Source organism: Beta vulgaris, chromosome 7 (genome assembly GCF_026745355.1).
Source record: "Beta vulgaris subsp. vulgaris cultivar EL10 chromosome 7, EL10.2, whole genome shotgun sequence".
NCBI lineage: Eukaryota > Viridiplantae > Streptophyta > Magnoliopsida > Caryophyllales > Amaranthaceae > Beta > Beta vulgaris.
Window position 1 is genome coordinate 444,606 of NC_079208.1, and position 17,634 is coordinate 462,239.

Here is a 17,634-nt window from a genome sequence, read left to right on the forward strand (position 1 = left end):
TTATATACGCGATGGGGTATTCTAAGTGGCAGAGTGGCCTTACTGCCACGATCCACTAAGATTCAGCTCTATGTGGATTCGATTCGTCCCCCCCCCCCTCCAACCCCTCCAAAATCCTAAGTAAAGATGACGGTGAGGTTCAACCCGAACACTTTGTGGCATCAAACTTAACTTTTGTTATATGGCGAAATAATACTACTTAAAACCAAAAGAAAATGATGGACGTTTTGCATAGGTCATCTGAAAGACTATGGGGGAAGTGATTGATGATTCACCGCATCCGCGGGGTTCAACCGCTGGTTGATATTTGGACAATATCGTATGTACAACCATATATTTAGAACTTACCCCTTGGCAATAATTGCAATACACACATATGACATGATTACAATAATCACACACTCGTGCCTTAGAAGGGGGGCATGGGGAGCCATCTAAAGGCCCTCCTAGGCCGAGCATGGGTCAAGCCAAGGGAAGGCAAAAGTGGGAAGGAAATGAAGGTCTGAGGCCTCATGGGGATCCTCAGACACCCTGGGACCCTAGGGAGGTCCGGGACGGAAAACACTCGTTGGGCTCCGAGAAGTCGGAAAATGGCCCAAAAAGAGGAAAAATCGTGGATTATAGTACACGAATCCTGGAGTCTGCAGGGCCCGGGCACCAGGGCCCGGGCACCAGTGCCCATGGGGTGCACCCCTGGGCCGTGGGAGGCCCTTTGAAGGCACACTCGTGCCGTGGAAGGGTCATGTGGTGCCGTTCGGAGGCCCTTCTAGGCCTAGTTATGACGTGCCAAGGGAAGGCAAAAGTGGAAAGGGAATGAAGATCTGAGGCCCATGGGGGATCCTCAGGCACCCCAGGGACCCTAGGGAGGTTCAGGACGAAAAAACTCGTCGGGCCCCGGGAAGTCTAAAAATGGCTCGAAAATAGAAAAATTGTGGATTATAGTACACGAATCTGGGCGCCCGCGGGGACCCGGGCACCGATGCCCATCGGGTGCACCCCGGGGTCGTGGAAGGCACTTTGAAGGCACACTCGTGCTGTGCAAGGGTCATGTGGTGTCGTTTGGAGGCCCTCCTAGTTCTAGCTAGGGCGTGCCAAGTGAGCCAAAGGAAGGCAAAAGTGGGAAGGAAATGAACGGTTGAGACCCCATGGAGGATCCTCATGCACCCCGGGGACCCTAGGGAGGTCCGGGACGAAAAAACTCATCGGTCCCCGAAAAGTCAGAAAATGACCCGAAAACTGGAAAAATCGTGGATTATAGTACACGAATCCAGGCTCCCGCGGGCCCGGACTCTGGTGCCCATGGGGTGCACCCCAGGGTCGTGGGAGGGCCTTTGAAGGCACACTCGTGTCATGGAAGGGTCATGTGGTGCCATTCGAAGACCCTACTAGGCCTAGCTAGGGTCGTGCCAAGCGTGGTTAGGGAAGGCAAAAGTGGACAAGAAATGAAGGTATGAGGAACCCATGGGGCTATAAAGTTTTTCCGAGGCATAAAATATTTTTCAAGTATTTTCCCCTATATTTCACTGTTGTTCGCCTATTTTCCGTCAAAATGTATTATTTTTTGGAAAAAAAAGTAAATTAAGTATACATCAAAACATATTTTTTCAAATTTTTCCCAAACTACCCTCTATTTTTCTCCTTATTTGGCCCATTTTCCACAAAAAATATGATTCTTTCCAAAAAAAAAAATACGTAAATTAAATATATGATGCAACCAGTTCCTGAAGGCCAAGTGAAGATCCTCACTAAACAAAGATTTTTCCATTAATAAATTATCTGCCTTCATAGATCGATTAATGTGTGAATGAAACTCTTGGCCAGGGATCTCTCCAAATCATTCACAAATCACAATTCACTATGAACTTTTGGTCCACTAGAAACATATTTTTGAATGCTGCTAAATTTCTGATGCTGTGCATAGTTCTATAGATAGGCAACAGCATTTGCAAGCAACTTCATGCGCCAACAATGAGCAGCAACAGCCTGCTTATTAGCTAAGAGACCTGCACCTAGTAACATTTGACACAAACCTAAATGAAGATACAAATAAGGTCAAATACAACAAATTGCTAAGCTATGGACTCGCTTCTCCAGTCGAAACTTCTAAGATCTTGCACGAAATGGCTGATACAGGAGCATCCCCATCTGGTATCTGCCTTAATATGCCACTCCATCCGGAGCTCATTTGACAATTGAATACAGCACTAGGTAAATGTCATTCATGCATGCTTCAGCTGGTTGCTTCCCCTTCCGCATTCGGTTGCCTCTGCAGCTTGTCATAGGTAATCCTATAAATATAGAAAGCTGCAACTGCCCCACTGCACAAAGATGCAACCAGAATCAGAAACAGTAATCTAAGTCATTTGTAAGTTTGTGCGCTTAAGATAAAGTCCAACAATTTATTGCTTTGGTGAACACAACACTCAATAGTTGATAGTGCTTCCTCTATCCATATTCCATGATAATTATATACCTTTGATACCCGTTTGGTAAGAGGTCATAAATGGTGGGTATGGTAATACATTATAGTGTAAATTTGTACTAGAAATCCAATCTCGGTACCCTATGTTTTGTGATAAAGTTTCATTCAAATGGTCATTGACATGAGAACTTTACACTAAATTTGATTACCATTACCACTATTTATAACCACTAACCAAATTGACCGTGAGGGTATTTCCTGTTCGTTTGGAGATGTCGACATGAGCTAATAACAAAATAGCGTAGGTATACCCCGGTGTATAACAGAATTTGAGGATCACATTAATACTCACAAGTGAATAATATTCATGAGAATAGGTATCAAATCTGTGAAGAAGCTATGAATGGAATGGCACTGCAAACTCTACAGAGTACAAACAGAAAATACAACTATTGCCTTATTTTGAATGATAATGATAATTATACTACTTCTTTGTCCAAAAAAGACCGTCCATTTGACATTTTGTGGTCTTCAAGGCCAAGTTCTGACCACCGTGTTTTACTTTTTAGTTATTGCTCCACTTGTTACTACCTCTTTATGATAATAGTTGTGATGATGCTAATCCAAAATCAACTATCAATAAATGACCAGAGTGTAGTCTGGTAAAAGTTGTTCTGAAAGCTTTCTCTAATCAAAAGTTCAACTTGCTACGACTGATAATCTGATATCCCCTCCCTTGTTCTCTTTCCTAGAAACATTCTTTCTTGTTTAACTTTTGAGTAAACTCTTCCAAATCTGACCATTAATGTGTTATATAATGTGAAAAACAACAATGTGGAAAAGATGTGGTCTAATATAGAACTCTTCCAAATTTGACCATTAATGTATTAAACAACGATGTGAAGATAATCTGGTCTGATATATTAATAAAATTCTTCCAAAATTGACGATTGATGTGTTAAATTATGTGAAAACCAACAATTTGCATATGATGTGATCTGATGTAATAATAAAATTCGCTTTCATAGATGACAATGTTAGAACTTCAGGAAACTCTCCTTTCTTCCTTTTCTTTCCTTTCTTTTCTTGAAGGGGGTGTGGGGGTTGTAAAGTATGGAAATGGTAATAATGTTGCAGTAAAAAACAAAAAAGCACAGTGAATATGATGAAAACCTGATGATTGTTTTAAATAGTCCTAGAAATGTAAGTCCCTGCAATCAAAGGGTAATGATTTAGTATACAAACTTTTTTAAGATGTAGAATAAGTAGAGTAAGATGTACATCATATGAAAGGAGGGGGAAAAAGTACCTCAAACAACAGGCGTGCGTCCCTTAGAAATAATATACTAGTTATAGCTGCATAACAAAAAAAAAAAATTGTTAAGAGGTCAAACAGATATTTTACAAGGGTAGATTGATAATTGCTTGATAATTTATTTGTTATTATTACCCAAGCAGGCTAAAGGTCAGTCGGCAAACAAGGTAAAATTTTCAACTCACATTAGAACAAAGCATTTTTCATGTCAAATCACCAGCCATTTCCATAACATTTTTTGAAAATATAGAAACCCCATTGGCAATAGCACACAACCTTGAAATGAGCCTATAAACCAGTTTTCAAAACTAACCTAATAATTTTTTATCAATATTAAACAACTAGCTTACATGTAAAAAAGTTTGAAGGCAAAGCTGCCAACTGCGGTTTCCATAAGCATTTACGTTGAAATGGCCCACAGCTCATTCCCTACCTTAGTTCCACTGAATTCCCTCCTTTTCATATTTGCTTTTTGCAAATTACCACCCTCTCTTATCTACATGTCTTTCATTTACTCTTTCTCATTTCATCAGAACTGAAAGTAACCACAAAAGGACATCATTTTCTTCCTCTCCATCTTTCACGCACTCACACTCTCTCTCTCTCATTTTCTCACTATGTGCTTTGGAATTTCTGCAGTTGTGGGTAAAAATTTGTTTTTTGGATCAAAGCAGTGAGGGTCAAAGAAAATGAGCCGGTCAAGTTTGGACATGAACAATTTAAGAGCCCAAGGACAATTGAGGTATGTACAAGTTACAAGCTTTTCCTGCTGGAGCAGCAAATTTTTTCTTGTTTGTTGATTACTTGAAATTTTGTGAACCCTGATTGTTTAGTAACAGATTTACGGTTAATTTATAGGTACAAGAAGCTCTAAATGTTTAATCAGGTACAGCAAATATTTACTCTGCTAGTCTGTTTTACAAATTATATATGCCCGATTTTCCAATGATCCCGAAACTAATAAACCTACTCCAAATATTACAGCCATAGGGGAATAAAAAGGAGGGTGATAAAACATCCCAAGCACCTATCAACTTGTTTGCCTCATGCACACCTTTTCATACATTGGGCACAATTAATCTGGCTGAGGCAAAAAGATAGTGCTAAAAGAGATAATCCTATGCAATAGTCAGGTTCTTCTTGCTGTTATCAGCAATAATTTTAGGGAAAAGAGATAGAGACGGAGTCAGCAATAACTTTAAGGCAAAGAGAGAGAGAGACGGAGTTAGCAATAAATTTAGGGCAAAGAAATAAGGATGGAATCAGCAGTAATTTTCAAAGATTTACACGCAATTGTGCAATGGCGAAATGTGACCTATGCCTACCAAATACTAACCTGCTTGTCCTTTCAAGGTCGTATCACTGGACTCTCCTTTTCTCCATGATCTTAGACTTGATATGCTCAATGCCAAAAGAATACCCCCAAGGATCACACCAAACCTAATGCCAGAAAGGCTTCCAGTTAGCATAAAGTTAAGGAAGCCACCAGCAGAAAGAATTGTCCCTGCGGATGTAACAAATATATAAGAAAGACAAATCAAGGAAATAAACTAAAGCACAATAAATCAAGTTGTTATGCAATTTGCAATGAGAAAGACAACAAGCATTGAACATTTCTTCTTTTTTGATAAGCATCCTAGACGTAATAATATCACCAAAAAAATAACTAATTATCTAACATTTTACTCCATCCATACATCCAAGCAAATGTCATACCATATGGTATTCCGATATAGAAATCACGGACTTTAGATACATCATCTAGATCACGAGCAGAAGCAAATGTCTCTACTACATCCTTCACAGGTTCAGGAGAGTTCTCTGCTGCGGTAGCAAGATATTGTCTACCCTCTTCACTCAACTCTTTTGCCACAACACTCAAGTCTTGCCTCGCCTGATCAGCCTGGATTTTCAATTGGTCAGCGGTGTCCTTCAGTGTAATAACTGCCTTCTTCATATATACTTCATATGCTTCTTGTGACACACTTTGCAGCTTTAAGGCTTGCTCTTTGAAAGATGCCAGTGTTTTCTCCCAAGCTTCCTGAGATGCTTCACCAGCATTCTTTGGATCATTCTTTTCCATATCAAGTTCTGCTTCAGAAGACTTAAGCAACATTCAAAAAATCACAAAAAGTCAAGAAAATAATCACGTTCATGCACAATGCGCAATAATGTAAATTTACAAATTAAAAGGACACAAAAGAAGGAGAGAATACACATGACAGAAACTACCATAACGTATTAACCCATATAAAATGCAAAGAGGAAAAACGAGGGATATAATGTCATGGTTCCCATTGTTGCCTTACAATACAAAGAACCATAAGTGCTTAGACTCGGAAACCATCGTTTACAGGCTGGATGTAGGGCAGGTGAAAAGGTAGATAATTATTATAAATCCCTCAAAAGATAAAAGCATAATGATCGGGATACCTTAAAAGAGGAATACATAAATTTCAAGAGCATAAATTAGACATAAGTTGCAAATTCAAGAAATGAAAGTACTAAATTCATGGAGATGGACGTTCAATTTCTTGTTTTTTGATAACACATCACTATGCTAACAGAGAACAACATCAATTAACAATAGGTAAGCTAGATATTAGACTTATCGAGTCTTTTTCGATAATAATTTAACTCTAGAACTCATAAAGATCAATAGTAAAATAAAAGTGGTTTCAGCAAAAATGCAAAATGAGTTGGTACCAGGTCTAAAGGGAACAACCTTAATAACCTTTCCAGTCCACTTCACTTAGCTGCTCATTTGCCTTATGTATCTTGTCTCTTGCAGTTCTCACAAGAATGTCATAATTATTAGCAAAAGGATTTATTTAGACGCACCATTTATTAGAGGAGAAACACCTTGCCTTTCTTAGCTCTCAACTGAACAGGAGACAGTTACCTCGCTTCATGATACTACAATGTATTACATCTAATGTATGTCACCACCAGCTTCTAGCATCCTCTTTCCTTTTTCTTTTTTTCTCTTGTTTTCTTTTAGAGTGTGTTTGGTTGGGTGTAAAACCATTCCCGGAAAAGTGGTTTCCCCATTTTCCTTTGTTTGGTTTGTGACGGGTGTGAAAACGGTTTTCCAATTGGTCGAAAATAGTTTTCTCATATGGTAGATTGTGGTAAACATTTTCCTTCTCAAAGGAAGGAAAAACACATTTTCCTCCCTATTCTTCACCATCCCCGTCACTTAGATTATTCCCTGACTCCTAGACTGTTCATGCAAGGAACTAAACAACTAAAACTAAGCTACAATTGGGTTTTTTTCCCATGGAAAATATCTTTTTGAGGAAATCATATTCCAATTATAAATGTTTTCAGTCCAAACCAATCGGAGCCTTAGTCTCAAAGGGGGAAGGTTGTGTAGATGATGGAGGAAGACGATCACATCATTGAGGCAACCTAACGACCGTAGCGTCATGCATCCAAATCTCCAAGAGACACACCTATGCGAATAATTAGCTACCAGCCAACTGCCTAACCCTGCCCGCAAAAGTACCATACTAGAAAGTAGTCACATTTCCTCCATTAGCACAACTTAATACCAAAAATCACAAAACCCTTGATCAAATCACCTACATTTACCAATAACACTACTTCAATTTAACCACAAAAACCAATTACATTTGTCGAATATCAATTCCTCTCAATCAAGGAACCAGCTTTAATTCAATCAAAGCTCATACTTACAATACTATAATGTTTTTCTGAAGAACAATTATTCCATCTTCCAATTGAAACTTTCTTTAAAACATCCAAAACCACAGTAAACAAAACAAAAAACTTGGAACGATTCAAGCAAACAAAACACTAAAAAAACGAAAACCTCAAAACTTACAGAATCTTCTTGAGAAGCAGCAAAAGAAACAAACGAAACATTCTTCTTCTGCTTATTACAACTCGGTAAGCTGAGTCCAGCAAAACCCTTGGGCGAAAACGACGCTGCAGCAGCAACAATCAACGTTTTCCGACGCCGGTGATATAATTCTAGACGCACAGAAAACGGAGATGTTGTCGGAGACAAGGAAAATGACGCCATTGGAGAAAAAGAAGAAGAAGAAAGCTTGTTCTTTAATGGAAGACCTACCAAATTAGGGTTAGGGTTAGTGAGAGAGAAAAATTCGGTAGTCATAATTTGATGGAGAGTTTTAATGTATGAACAAGAAAAGAGGAGAGAGAAAATGAAAGAGAAAGAGAAAGAGGGATTATGGTATTAAGAATGGAAGGAGAATTGAGTGGGTGAAGGTAGAGTACAAGGTTGAAGAAAGGAACCCTTGAGTTGCCTCTGTTATGGGAGGTGGGACGTGTAAAGTGAAAGGGTGAGAGAAGAGAAAAGAATTTTATTCTAGCTAATCATTATGACACGTAATTTCTTATGGGCCCATTGGATCTACGGTATTTGAATTTAAGTTTGTTTCAATAGTCGACTAGATTCAAATAGGTTTACCAAGTAGTACTTGGGTGCGTTCTCTACAGTTTATTGGTTCGAAATTTATTTGAATTTATTTGAACTGAATTTATTGAATTTGAACTGAACTGATTGGAATTGGTAAATCTGATTGGACTTGATTCAATTTATTGGACCTGATTGAACTTGATTGAAACTTATTGGACCTGATTGAAACTTATTGACCTTATTGGACCTGATTGAAACTTATTAGACCTTATTAACTTTTAGCAATTGGAACTTATTGGACCTTATTAGACCTGATTGAAACTTATTGGACCTGATTGAAAATTATTGCACCTGATTGAAACTTATTGGACCTTATTAGACCTGATTGGAACGTATTACCTTGATTGGACTTGATTGCAACTTATCTGAACTTATTGGACCTGAAACTTAATTTTTAAAGTTGAAGAGAACGCACCCTTGGTTTAGTGGAAAGGAGAGCACCCTTCCAACCTCAAGGTTGGGGGTTCAATCCACACTAGAGGCACTTTGAGGGTAGGGATTCCCCTTACGCTTCCCCCTTACTCTCAAGTGTCTCGCCCATCAAGACCTGAACGAGGTTCGGGCCATTTCTTATTACCAAAAAAAAATATTCAGTATGTTCTCCCCCATCTTAATTCAGTTTAGTTCAGCTTTGGACAATACTTTTACTCTCACATATTACTATTCATTTTAGTTCAGTTTAGTTGAATTTAGTTCAGTTCAGCTATTTTATGCCGAAGAGAACAAACCCTAAGGAGGCGATTTATTTGGGGAAAACTGGAGAGTGAAAGGGAATAGAATCTCTTAATTACCTTTTATCTTGCTTGTTAAGGAAACCCTTGACCATTTAAGTTTGATCACCCAAGTTTAACCCACCCCATACAGTCTACAGAACCACTCACCTCATTACCCTAACCACCAACTGCACCGCCACAGCCACCAACCCCCAAAAAGGCCCACCTCCACGGCCGGAAAACCCACCCAGCTCTCTTGGCCACCCGTATCCCCTAAAACCCTCCAAAAACCACCCATCACCCCCCCAAACAACACCATAGCCACCCGAACAACAACTCTACAACCCCGAAAACACCCTCCGTGGCCACGAAAACACCTTTCTTTGCCTGAAAACCCTAACTCTAAACCCACAATCAACCGAGAGGGGAGACGGCGACGCTGGCGGCGGCGAGAAAGCGCGAAGGGGAGGAGGCGAAGTGGGCTGCGAGAAGGGTCTAAGGGGGAGAAGGTAACACACGTTGCGCGAAGGGGAGGAGGCGAAGCACGCTGCGCGAGTGGGAGGGGGGGCGCTAGTGGGATTGGGAGGGGGTGGTGCTATGGTGGAAGGATGGTAAGAGGAGGAGAAAGAGATAAACATTCAAACCAACCAAACAACACTTAAAACTTTAGAGTTTTGCTTTCCATTCCTTCCTCACCCCATTTCTTGATTACATTCCCTTTACCCCATGGCAGCCAAACTCCCTCTAAATATGTGCTTCAAGATATACGGTAGTCATAATATTCAAATCTTGGTGGAAGCAAAATCTTCAATATTTTTTTTGTGTGTGTGTGTGGGGGGGGGGGGTTAGGGCTATGTGAAAATTAATCTTACCACGGGGGTTCCCGAAAAGGGGGCCCAGAAAGATACTAACATCAAATTGTAATTTTTTTTTTTAAAATAAAAGGTGTTTATTTCAAGTGGATAGTAAACTTTTCAAGAGCTGCCCAGGAGATCACCGAAGCTCCTCCAAGAGATGTCATGGTTGTGAAGGAAAGATGGAGGGCACCATACCAGAATTATGTTAAGGTGAACTCTGATGTTGCTGTGGAGGGATCATGAGAGACCATTTAAGAGAGGTGATGGAAGCTACATATTTGTGCATTGAAGGAAGCTTTGACTTTGATGTGGTTGAACCCTTTGCTGTCAGACACGCTCTAAAGATCTTACTGGAAGCAGACTTTAGTCGGATTGTCCTCAAGAGTGATTGCAACAAGCTTATCACTCACCTGTAGTAGGGACTATTTGAATGTACCAACTTTGGTACCTTAGTAGATGACATTATTAAGCTTTCTAGACATTGTTTGTCTTTTTCTTGTAAGCATGTTTTAGACGGATGGGAACAAAGTAGCACATAAGCTGGCTCATTTGAGCAAAAACTTTCCCGAAATGCGGGTATGGTTGGAAGAAGTACCCGTAGATGTTCATCTTCTTGTAATAGTTGATTTAGATGAAATTGAATAAATCATGCTTTTCTTGTTAGAAAAAAGAGAGAGATGGGTTCACGGTGATGTAGAGTACTTTTAATCAAGAACATTTGGAATTTCTAGAAAAAAAAATATTTGAATTAAGAACACGAATCACGCATGTAGGGGTAGCCAACTCATCAATAAATATATAACTAAAATAATTAGAACTTTTATATAATTTATCGTTTATGTTAAGCATAGGTACGATCCTTGTCAAATCCTTAGAGTTTCATTATTGCAAGCTACTTTGAAATGAGATACTTGATGCGTCGACTATAATGCAAATTGATTGGATTCACGATCAAGTTAAAGATGGGAGTTAGAGAGTTTTCTTTAGTCAAGTCTTCATCGAAACAAACACGCGTGTTACTAAGTTAACAATATGAGATCACATGGCCTAACACTTAAGTAGATTATTTGAGGCCTTTTGGTGTAAAGTAGCTGCTATCTAGTACTCATTCTGTCTTTTATTTGCTTACTACATTTCTTTTTCGGTAGTCGAAGATTATCAATTTTTGATTGATTATTTTGATCTTTTTATAGATAAAAATATATTCATGCGCGGTCTTGTTAGATTTTTTTTCTCGATATGTAGATTTATTAAGAAATTTTGCAAAGATTTCCGTTTTTTGAAAAATTTCGTTACGGAGGAAATATCAAAATTTTACAATTTTTACTTAAATGGAATAAATAGATATTCATGGTCAAAATAATTTTTTTAAAACAATTAGTCTTTTGTAGAAGAAACCCTCCGATTAGTAAAAGAAATTAAAAAAAAAAAGAACTACTTATACCATCCGACGCATAGCTCAACTGGTGAAGTGATTTGGTGGATTTGCGATATGCCCTATGTCCCAAGTTAATGGCGGTCATATTCTCCTCTCTCATCCGAGGGACATGCAGCGACTTACCTCCATGAGTCATAGGCAGATCACGTGACTCACCATTCAAAAACTACAACAATTATTAAAATAGGTGGTCTAATTTTTCGATAAAAAAGAATTTAAAAATAAAAAAACATTGTGATTGCATGCTTATAATTGCAAACAAACAAATTTTCTCTCTCCTCCGGTTGCCCCTGTTGCTCGCCTGCTCCTAGCGGTTGGCTGCTTCAGAGTTCGAGTTTAGCTTCAGCCCTTCACGCCTTCAATCAGTAAGTTTTCAAATTTAGTTCTTTTTACGCAAATTCGTCACTCATACGCAAATTACAAAGCTCGAATTGCAAAAGCTCGTTCCAGGTTGTTGTTTTGTTCCTTAGGTGAATCTACTTGTTTTGTTGCGGATTTTGGTGTGGAATTGCGATTTTTAAGATCTACTTCATGTGATTATTCATGCGATTGGTTTTATGCGGTTGTTATTGTTTGTTTCATGAATTCAACTTATTTTTTCTTTATCTCATATATGTTATTTCATGTTTTTAGGGATGGATAATTTACCTGTTATAATCTTATGATTCGAATGAATTTCTGGTATAACTTGTTAATTCATCTTTGTTTCATGGAACTAAACGATAACAAAATTTATGTTACAATTAGTAGATGCGGATATTTGTGTTCACTTGTTCTTGTTTAATTTCATCAGATCAATTTTTCAAGTGTTGTGGCTGGAATTCAGGGATGAATTACCTGGCATCCCCGGGCCCAGGCCTGCCGCCCCTCCTGCCCTCCCTGGCTCAGGGACGGGCCTGCCGCCACGCCTGCCCTCCCTGGCTCAGGGACGGGCCTGCCGCCACTGCATCCCCATGCCTCCCTTGGAATATAAAAATGAAATACAATTGAGAATTGATGCTTTAGTTCGATTTTTCGCTAATTGGTTTTCTTCCTGCAACAAAAGAAAATTGGTTCAACTTGCCAAATTCTTTCCTAAATGAATTTTCAAGTAGTGAATTGATGTTTTATGATGTTTCACTTGAGAATATCATAGTTGCTCTTAGAGATGACAATATATTTTTTGAATTTGAAGAGTCTTTATGAATCCGTTTTGTTTTTTCATTTCCTATTTGCGTGCAACATAGACAGGGATGACAATATTTACGATTAAATTAAAGTGTAAAGTAGAAAATGAGGGTAAAATTGTTAAGACTGTGTGGAGAGATGCAATCTTGTTCAAACATGTTTTATAACTGAGATAACCAGCCAATATTTGTTCTGGCTTTTTCATCTTTTTAGTTTTGTGAGCTATAGAAACATGGTTATTGAGATAAAGTTTCTAATTTTCAAGCTTTTGAAATTCTCATCATTTCAGTTTGATGTATTTGGATCCAAAATACCGAAGAACATCAATGGAAAAGAAGAATTTTAGTAGACATATTATGTGGGTAGTTTTTATGAAGCATGAAGATGCTAGAGCTCAAGTTACTTTTACTTGATAGGAATTAGGAGAATCATATTTGATTTCAGCTTACTCATTTTCCTCAAATATTAGACTTGTTTCCCTTGAAATTTATTTTAAACTTGTACACGTATGGATAAACTCTATAGCCTACATTGAATCCCTTAAAATAGAGATCATTTCCCTATATACGCTTTCATGCTGAAGAATCTAGACCCAACATCTTTTCTGTCGATAGGAGTTTTTAGGTGTTATAGACTTATAGTAGTGAACTAATTTTTCTTTCTCAACTTCAAGATTGCCTCTTTGTCATTCTATTCCAAGTTCCCTGACACAGTGTTGAGCCTAATAGACAAGGCCCAAGGCCCCAAAGTGTAGACTTGTCTGCTGACACTTCAGCTGTTGTACTCAATTTTAGGCGAGAGTAGCGCCTATGACTGTCACCTTATCTTTACTATATCTCCCCTTATTTTTCTTTCGCAACTTCAAGATTGCCTCTTTGTCATACTTCTCTCTGCCTTGATATTTTACATAGTGGTGCTCTTGATCTTACAGAATAATGAGTTAACATCCTCACTTAGAGCCATTTGTATATACGACGAATTCTCAAATCCAATCTATTCCCACGGTCTTGGTGAACTCAATTTGTCTGTTATGTGGATTGATGAATTTTGTTGATCTTGTAGTTCATTTTTTCTTGGGTGACTTGTCTCCTTAAAGGTGATGCTAGAAATAAGTTATGATTGTTTGAACTCCTTTTCTTTGTTCCACCCCCCCTCCCCTTCTCTGCCCCTCATCTTAAGAAAACAAGCTGTCCCATAAAACCCAACAAATTATAAAAGAAAAAAAAGTCTTTTGAAGAAACTTAACTGGAATTAGCTTTCTTGTTTCCTTTTTGTTGTATGATAATACTCTTTAGGCTCTGTCACAAAAATTAATCCTTACACATGTCCGATTTTCTTTTTGCTGTTGGATTTATGCTTTGTCGTATGACATTAAGATCGTTAAATTACCACTTGACTCCATTTGATCATCTATACTTCAGGTGAAGCTATTGTATCATGGTGAATGCCACCAAAGGACTCTTCATCTCCTGGTATGATACTCTGACTTGCTTGCATATCATTACTTTCTTTCTTTCTTTTTTTTCTTTTTTCGAATTGTATCTAGCATATTGCAAGCTCAGTTGACACTTAGACCTCCTTTGTTCCTTTTCTCTTTTATTTAATTTCCGTGTCCTTGATAATCCACTAATCAACACAACCTTGAACCAAAGTGCTCAGAGGATGAAGTCTAGCTTGTGTTGTGGAATATTAAATCTTGGCGATATTTTCTGCATCTGTTGAGCAAGAACTAATGTTTCTTATTGTTTCCAACATATGCCTGTTCTTATTAACTGCATGTTGCACTTCATATCTACTCAGTCAAATACAGTATGCATGGACATGTTTGGTTTGTATTGATATTCATATAATCATTTGTTATCATGCGGTTGTGAATTTTCTGGTTTCTTCACTGCTCGGAATGTCTAACCTTTCTTTTTTTCTTTGTTGTTGAAATCTCGTCTTCCAGTGACATACCAATGGCTCAATTCATTATCCATATGAATGGTTCAATGCCAGCAAACCAGAAATTCATAATACGCGTCCTAGATGATACTCACTTATTTGTGCAACCTCATGCGGCTGAGATGATAAGAAGTGCCATGTCTGAGTTCAGAGAAGCCAACACTTACGAGAAACCTCCTTAATGTAACTAATTACTCCTGTGGTTGGCGGTGCCACCGAAAGTGGCCTTACTTGCCGACTCCGACATCACCGGCGTAACTTCGCCGCCAACCGACAACCCCTTGAGCCGCGCCTCCATCTCTTTCCCCCACCTCGACGTCGCCCAACCGACGACAATGAAGCGCTCAATGTTGAACTTGGATGGTCTCACGTTAAGACTAACGTGAGACCGTCTTTTGTAAGACTTTTGCGATAAAATAACTATGTTTGGCAGTTACAAGTTAGAACTTTTTTGACTTGTGAGTATATGGCTCTGTGCCGGTCGAACTAAGTTACTTCTTGATTAGGGCAAAGCTCGACTACAAAGTCTAGACTTATAATGATTGCGTTGACTAAGATTCAAATATTTAATTAAATTCAACAAACTTATGAACAACTCATAATTTTTTTTTTCACATTCTAAATTCAGATTACAATAAATCAAGTTCGTAATTGATGAGTTGTTAAGTCACTAAACATAGCAAAAAGAAGGTTATGTCATATAGAGATTGAGTCGAGGTATAACTATAATCCAACAAGAGTATATTAAGCTTAACAAGTAACGAAAACAAGTTCAGCAATGGTATATTGTTGAAACTATAATGTGTAGTTTAAAACACATGTGTGTTTCTCACATTAATAAAAGAAGATAGATGAGGTCGCGGTCAAGAGATTACTCTGCCTATAGACATATAGTTTTAAGGTGAAACTTTCTTCATCTTGCGAGATCGATTCTATCTATAGGTGCGGCCCATATATATTTACTTGTGAGGTCCTCCTTTTGAGACTTGGGACCAAAAGTGGCTTTATGGAATGAGTGAGTTGTGGACCTGTGTAGGAGCAAAGCCCTTTGGGCTGCTAGCTAGATCTAGTCATCTACACCCCAAACACAAGTAATTATTGTCACTAAGCAGTTTTTTTAAGGGGATGTTGCCACTAAGGGTCTGTTCTCCCCAGCTTATTTTCAATTCAATTCAGTTCAGTTCGATTCAGTTCAGTTCAGTTCAGTTCAGATCAGTTCAGATCAGTTCAGATCAGTTCATTTCAGTTCAGTTCAACTCTTGACAATACTTTTACTCTCACATATCACTATTCATTTCAGTTCAGTTCAATTCAGTTCAGTTCAGTTCAATTCAGTTCAGTTCAATTCAGATCAGTTCAGTTCAGTTCAGTTCAGTTCAGTCCAGCTGTTTTATGCCGAAGAGAACAGGCCCTAAGCAGTTGATTAACTTGGGTAATTAGGGAGGAATTCCCATAAACAAGGAGTACACATAGGGGACAAAATCAGCTTTGTTGATTAACGTAAAAGGAATTCATGCCAAAACAACCTTCTTTGGTTTCCCCAAACCAAAAATAAAATATAAAAATCAAAAGAGATCTCAAATTTTGTGGTTGGTTTCATTTTTATATTCTTTTTGAAGTACGTAATTACTCATTTTATACTGCAAGCATGGTTTTTTTTTTTATTTATAGTCTTGTCATTTAATCCATACTTATGCTATGTTTTTTTTATTGAAGTTAACTGAATTTATGTGAAATAAATTGAATAAAAAATGTGAGAGAAAATTAACTAAACTGAATCGAATTTGTCTAAATTTAACTGAACTAAAATAAATTAAACTCAACCGAATCGAATTTCCATTAATTTTATCTAAAAGAAGAGAACCTTATGCTTGTATGTATTTCTTTTTCTCAAAGAACAATTCAAACATGCCATAGAAAGAAACACAATTCAAAATATCTTCTTTAATTTCCAAGCCATCACGTTTAATATTACGAGAGAGTTACTCTTACTCTTATTGTCCATTTGGTTAGTGGTACTAAATGGTGATAATAGTAATTTTTTTAATGTAAATTTATGAAGATATTTCCAAGTTAATATCCATGGTAATGAAACTTGATGTCAAACATGGGTTTTCCTTCATGAATTGTTACCACTCAATACCACCTTCGCTAGTGGTAATAGATGGTAATGAATTTTTATGAAGAAAATAGGTGTTTTGAAATAAAATAGCATTATCACATATGTTTTTTTTTTTTTTTGGACAGAACACATAACAATATTATTACTCAGAAATCTTATCCCCCATTACAGCATTAGCCACCTCTAAAGGTGCTTCTTCTATCCACACTCTCATCTCCATGACAGATTTGCACATTATCACGGATGTTGACATGAGAATGCTTTCACAAATTTACACTAAAAACCATTGTCGTTACTACTGTTTAGTACTTCCTCCATTTCAGTATATAAGACATTGACGCTTTACGAAAATTTGTTTTGATCACAAATGTCTCTCTCGTAATATGATAAATAAATATTATAATTATACCGTTGGATTCGTCCCGAAAAATACTATAATACCATTAATTTTTTAAATTTTTTATCCACGTAAATTGAGAGTAATTAACCGTCAACCAAACATCATGCGTGCCTTATATTTTAAAACGGAGGGAGTATCACTAACCAAATGGAGAGTTACCGTCTTACTAGTAGGTAGAAGTAGAACTTAGAAGTAACTGGAAAGAGCAGGTTGGCATTGTCATTTTATTGTCTGTAAGTTGTCAGACCTTAAATTCGCTCACATGGAAGCCAGGGTACGACAATTTATTTTCTTTTAGGAATTGGAGATTCATCATCGAATGGAAGACCTTAACTTTCATTTTTTTCTCAATCATCAAGGATCTAATAATTTGGCTACAAAGTTATTTTCCGATTGATGAGCAACTGGAAGGTTATTTTGATCTAATGCAATCAAATAACAAGTATGACATTTAATTTGATTTCCAACCATCTTTATTACGCAACTTTGATCATTATCCGTTTTCCGTTTGCGTGCGACATTTAATAGATGCAACATTTGAAATGTAGACCTTTGCACATGGATTTAGGAGATGGGAGAGATCGAGAAAGATAAAGAGGGACTCATGTGATAAGGAGAGAGATGGAAAAACGTAAATACCAAATAAGGTAATGTTTCATTAATCTGAATCGATCAATAATAATAAGTGTTTAATTTATTTTAGAATATATGAAATACTTTTTTCTCCTTTTAATAAAAAAAGGGTAAATGGAAAATTTCTTCTCCAACTAAAAAAATTGCGAACTTATCTT

At 37.6% G+C, this 17,634-nt stretch overlaps 2 protein-coding genes across 3 annotated transcripts; one reads left to right on the forward strand and one right to left on the reverse strand.

Annotated features, from left to right (window-relative positions):
- Window positions 1-1,722: 1,722 nt before the first annotated feature.
- On the reverse strand, window positions 1,723-8,056 carry LOC104898150 (hypothetical protein). Its single transcript, XM_010685179.4, has 6 exons — window positions 7,585-8,056; window positions 5,454-5,841; window positions 5,074-5,241; window positions 3,732-3,778; window positions 3,596-3,633; window positions 1,723-2,318 (listed from the first exon to the last, which is right to left on the reverse strand). The coding sequence occupies exons 1-6, from the start codon at window positions 7,876-7,878 to the stop codon at window positions 2,231-2,233; spliced, it is 1,023 nt and encodes a 340-aa protein (XP_010683481.2). The 5' UTR covers window positions 7,879-8,056; the 3' UTR covers window positions 1,723-2,230.
- A 3,369-nt stretch (window positions 8,057-11,425) lies between these two features.
- Window positions 11,426-14,916, forward strand: LOC104898151 (hypothetical protein). Of its 2 annotated transcripts, none has more exons than XM_010685180.3 (3): window positions 11,426-11,575; window positions 13,799-13,849; window positions 14,326-14,916. In XM_010685180.3, exons 2-3 carry the CDS (start codon window positions 13,815-13,817, stop codon window positions 14,501-14,503), a joined length of 213 nt encoding a protein of 70 aa, XP_010683482.1. In that variant the 5' UTR covers window positions 11,426-11,575; window positions 13,799-13,814; the 3' UTR covers window positions 14,504-14,916. The 2 variants fall into 2 exon arrangements, with proteins under 2 accessions (XP_010683482.1, XP_048504388.1); XM_048648431.1 differs by lacking the exon at window positions 11,426-11,575 and adding an exon at window positions 11,642-11,660.
- Window positions 14,917-17,634: the final 2,718 nt, after the last annotated feature.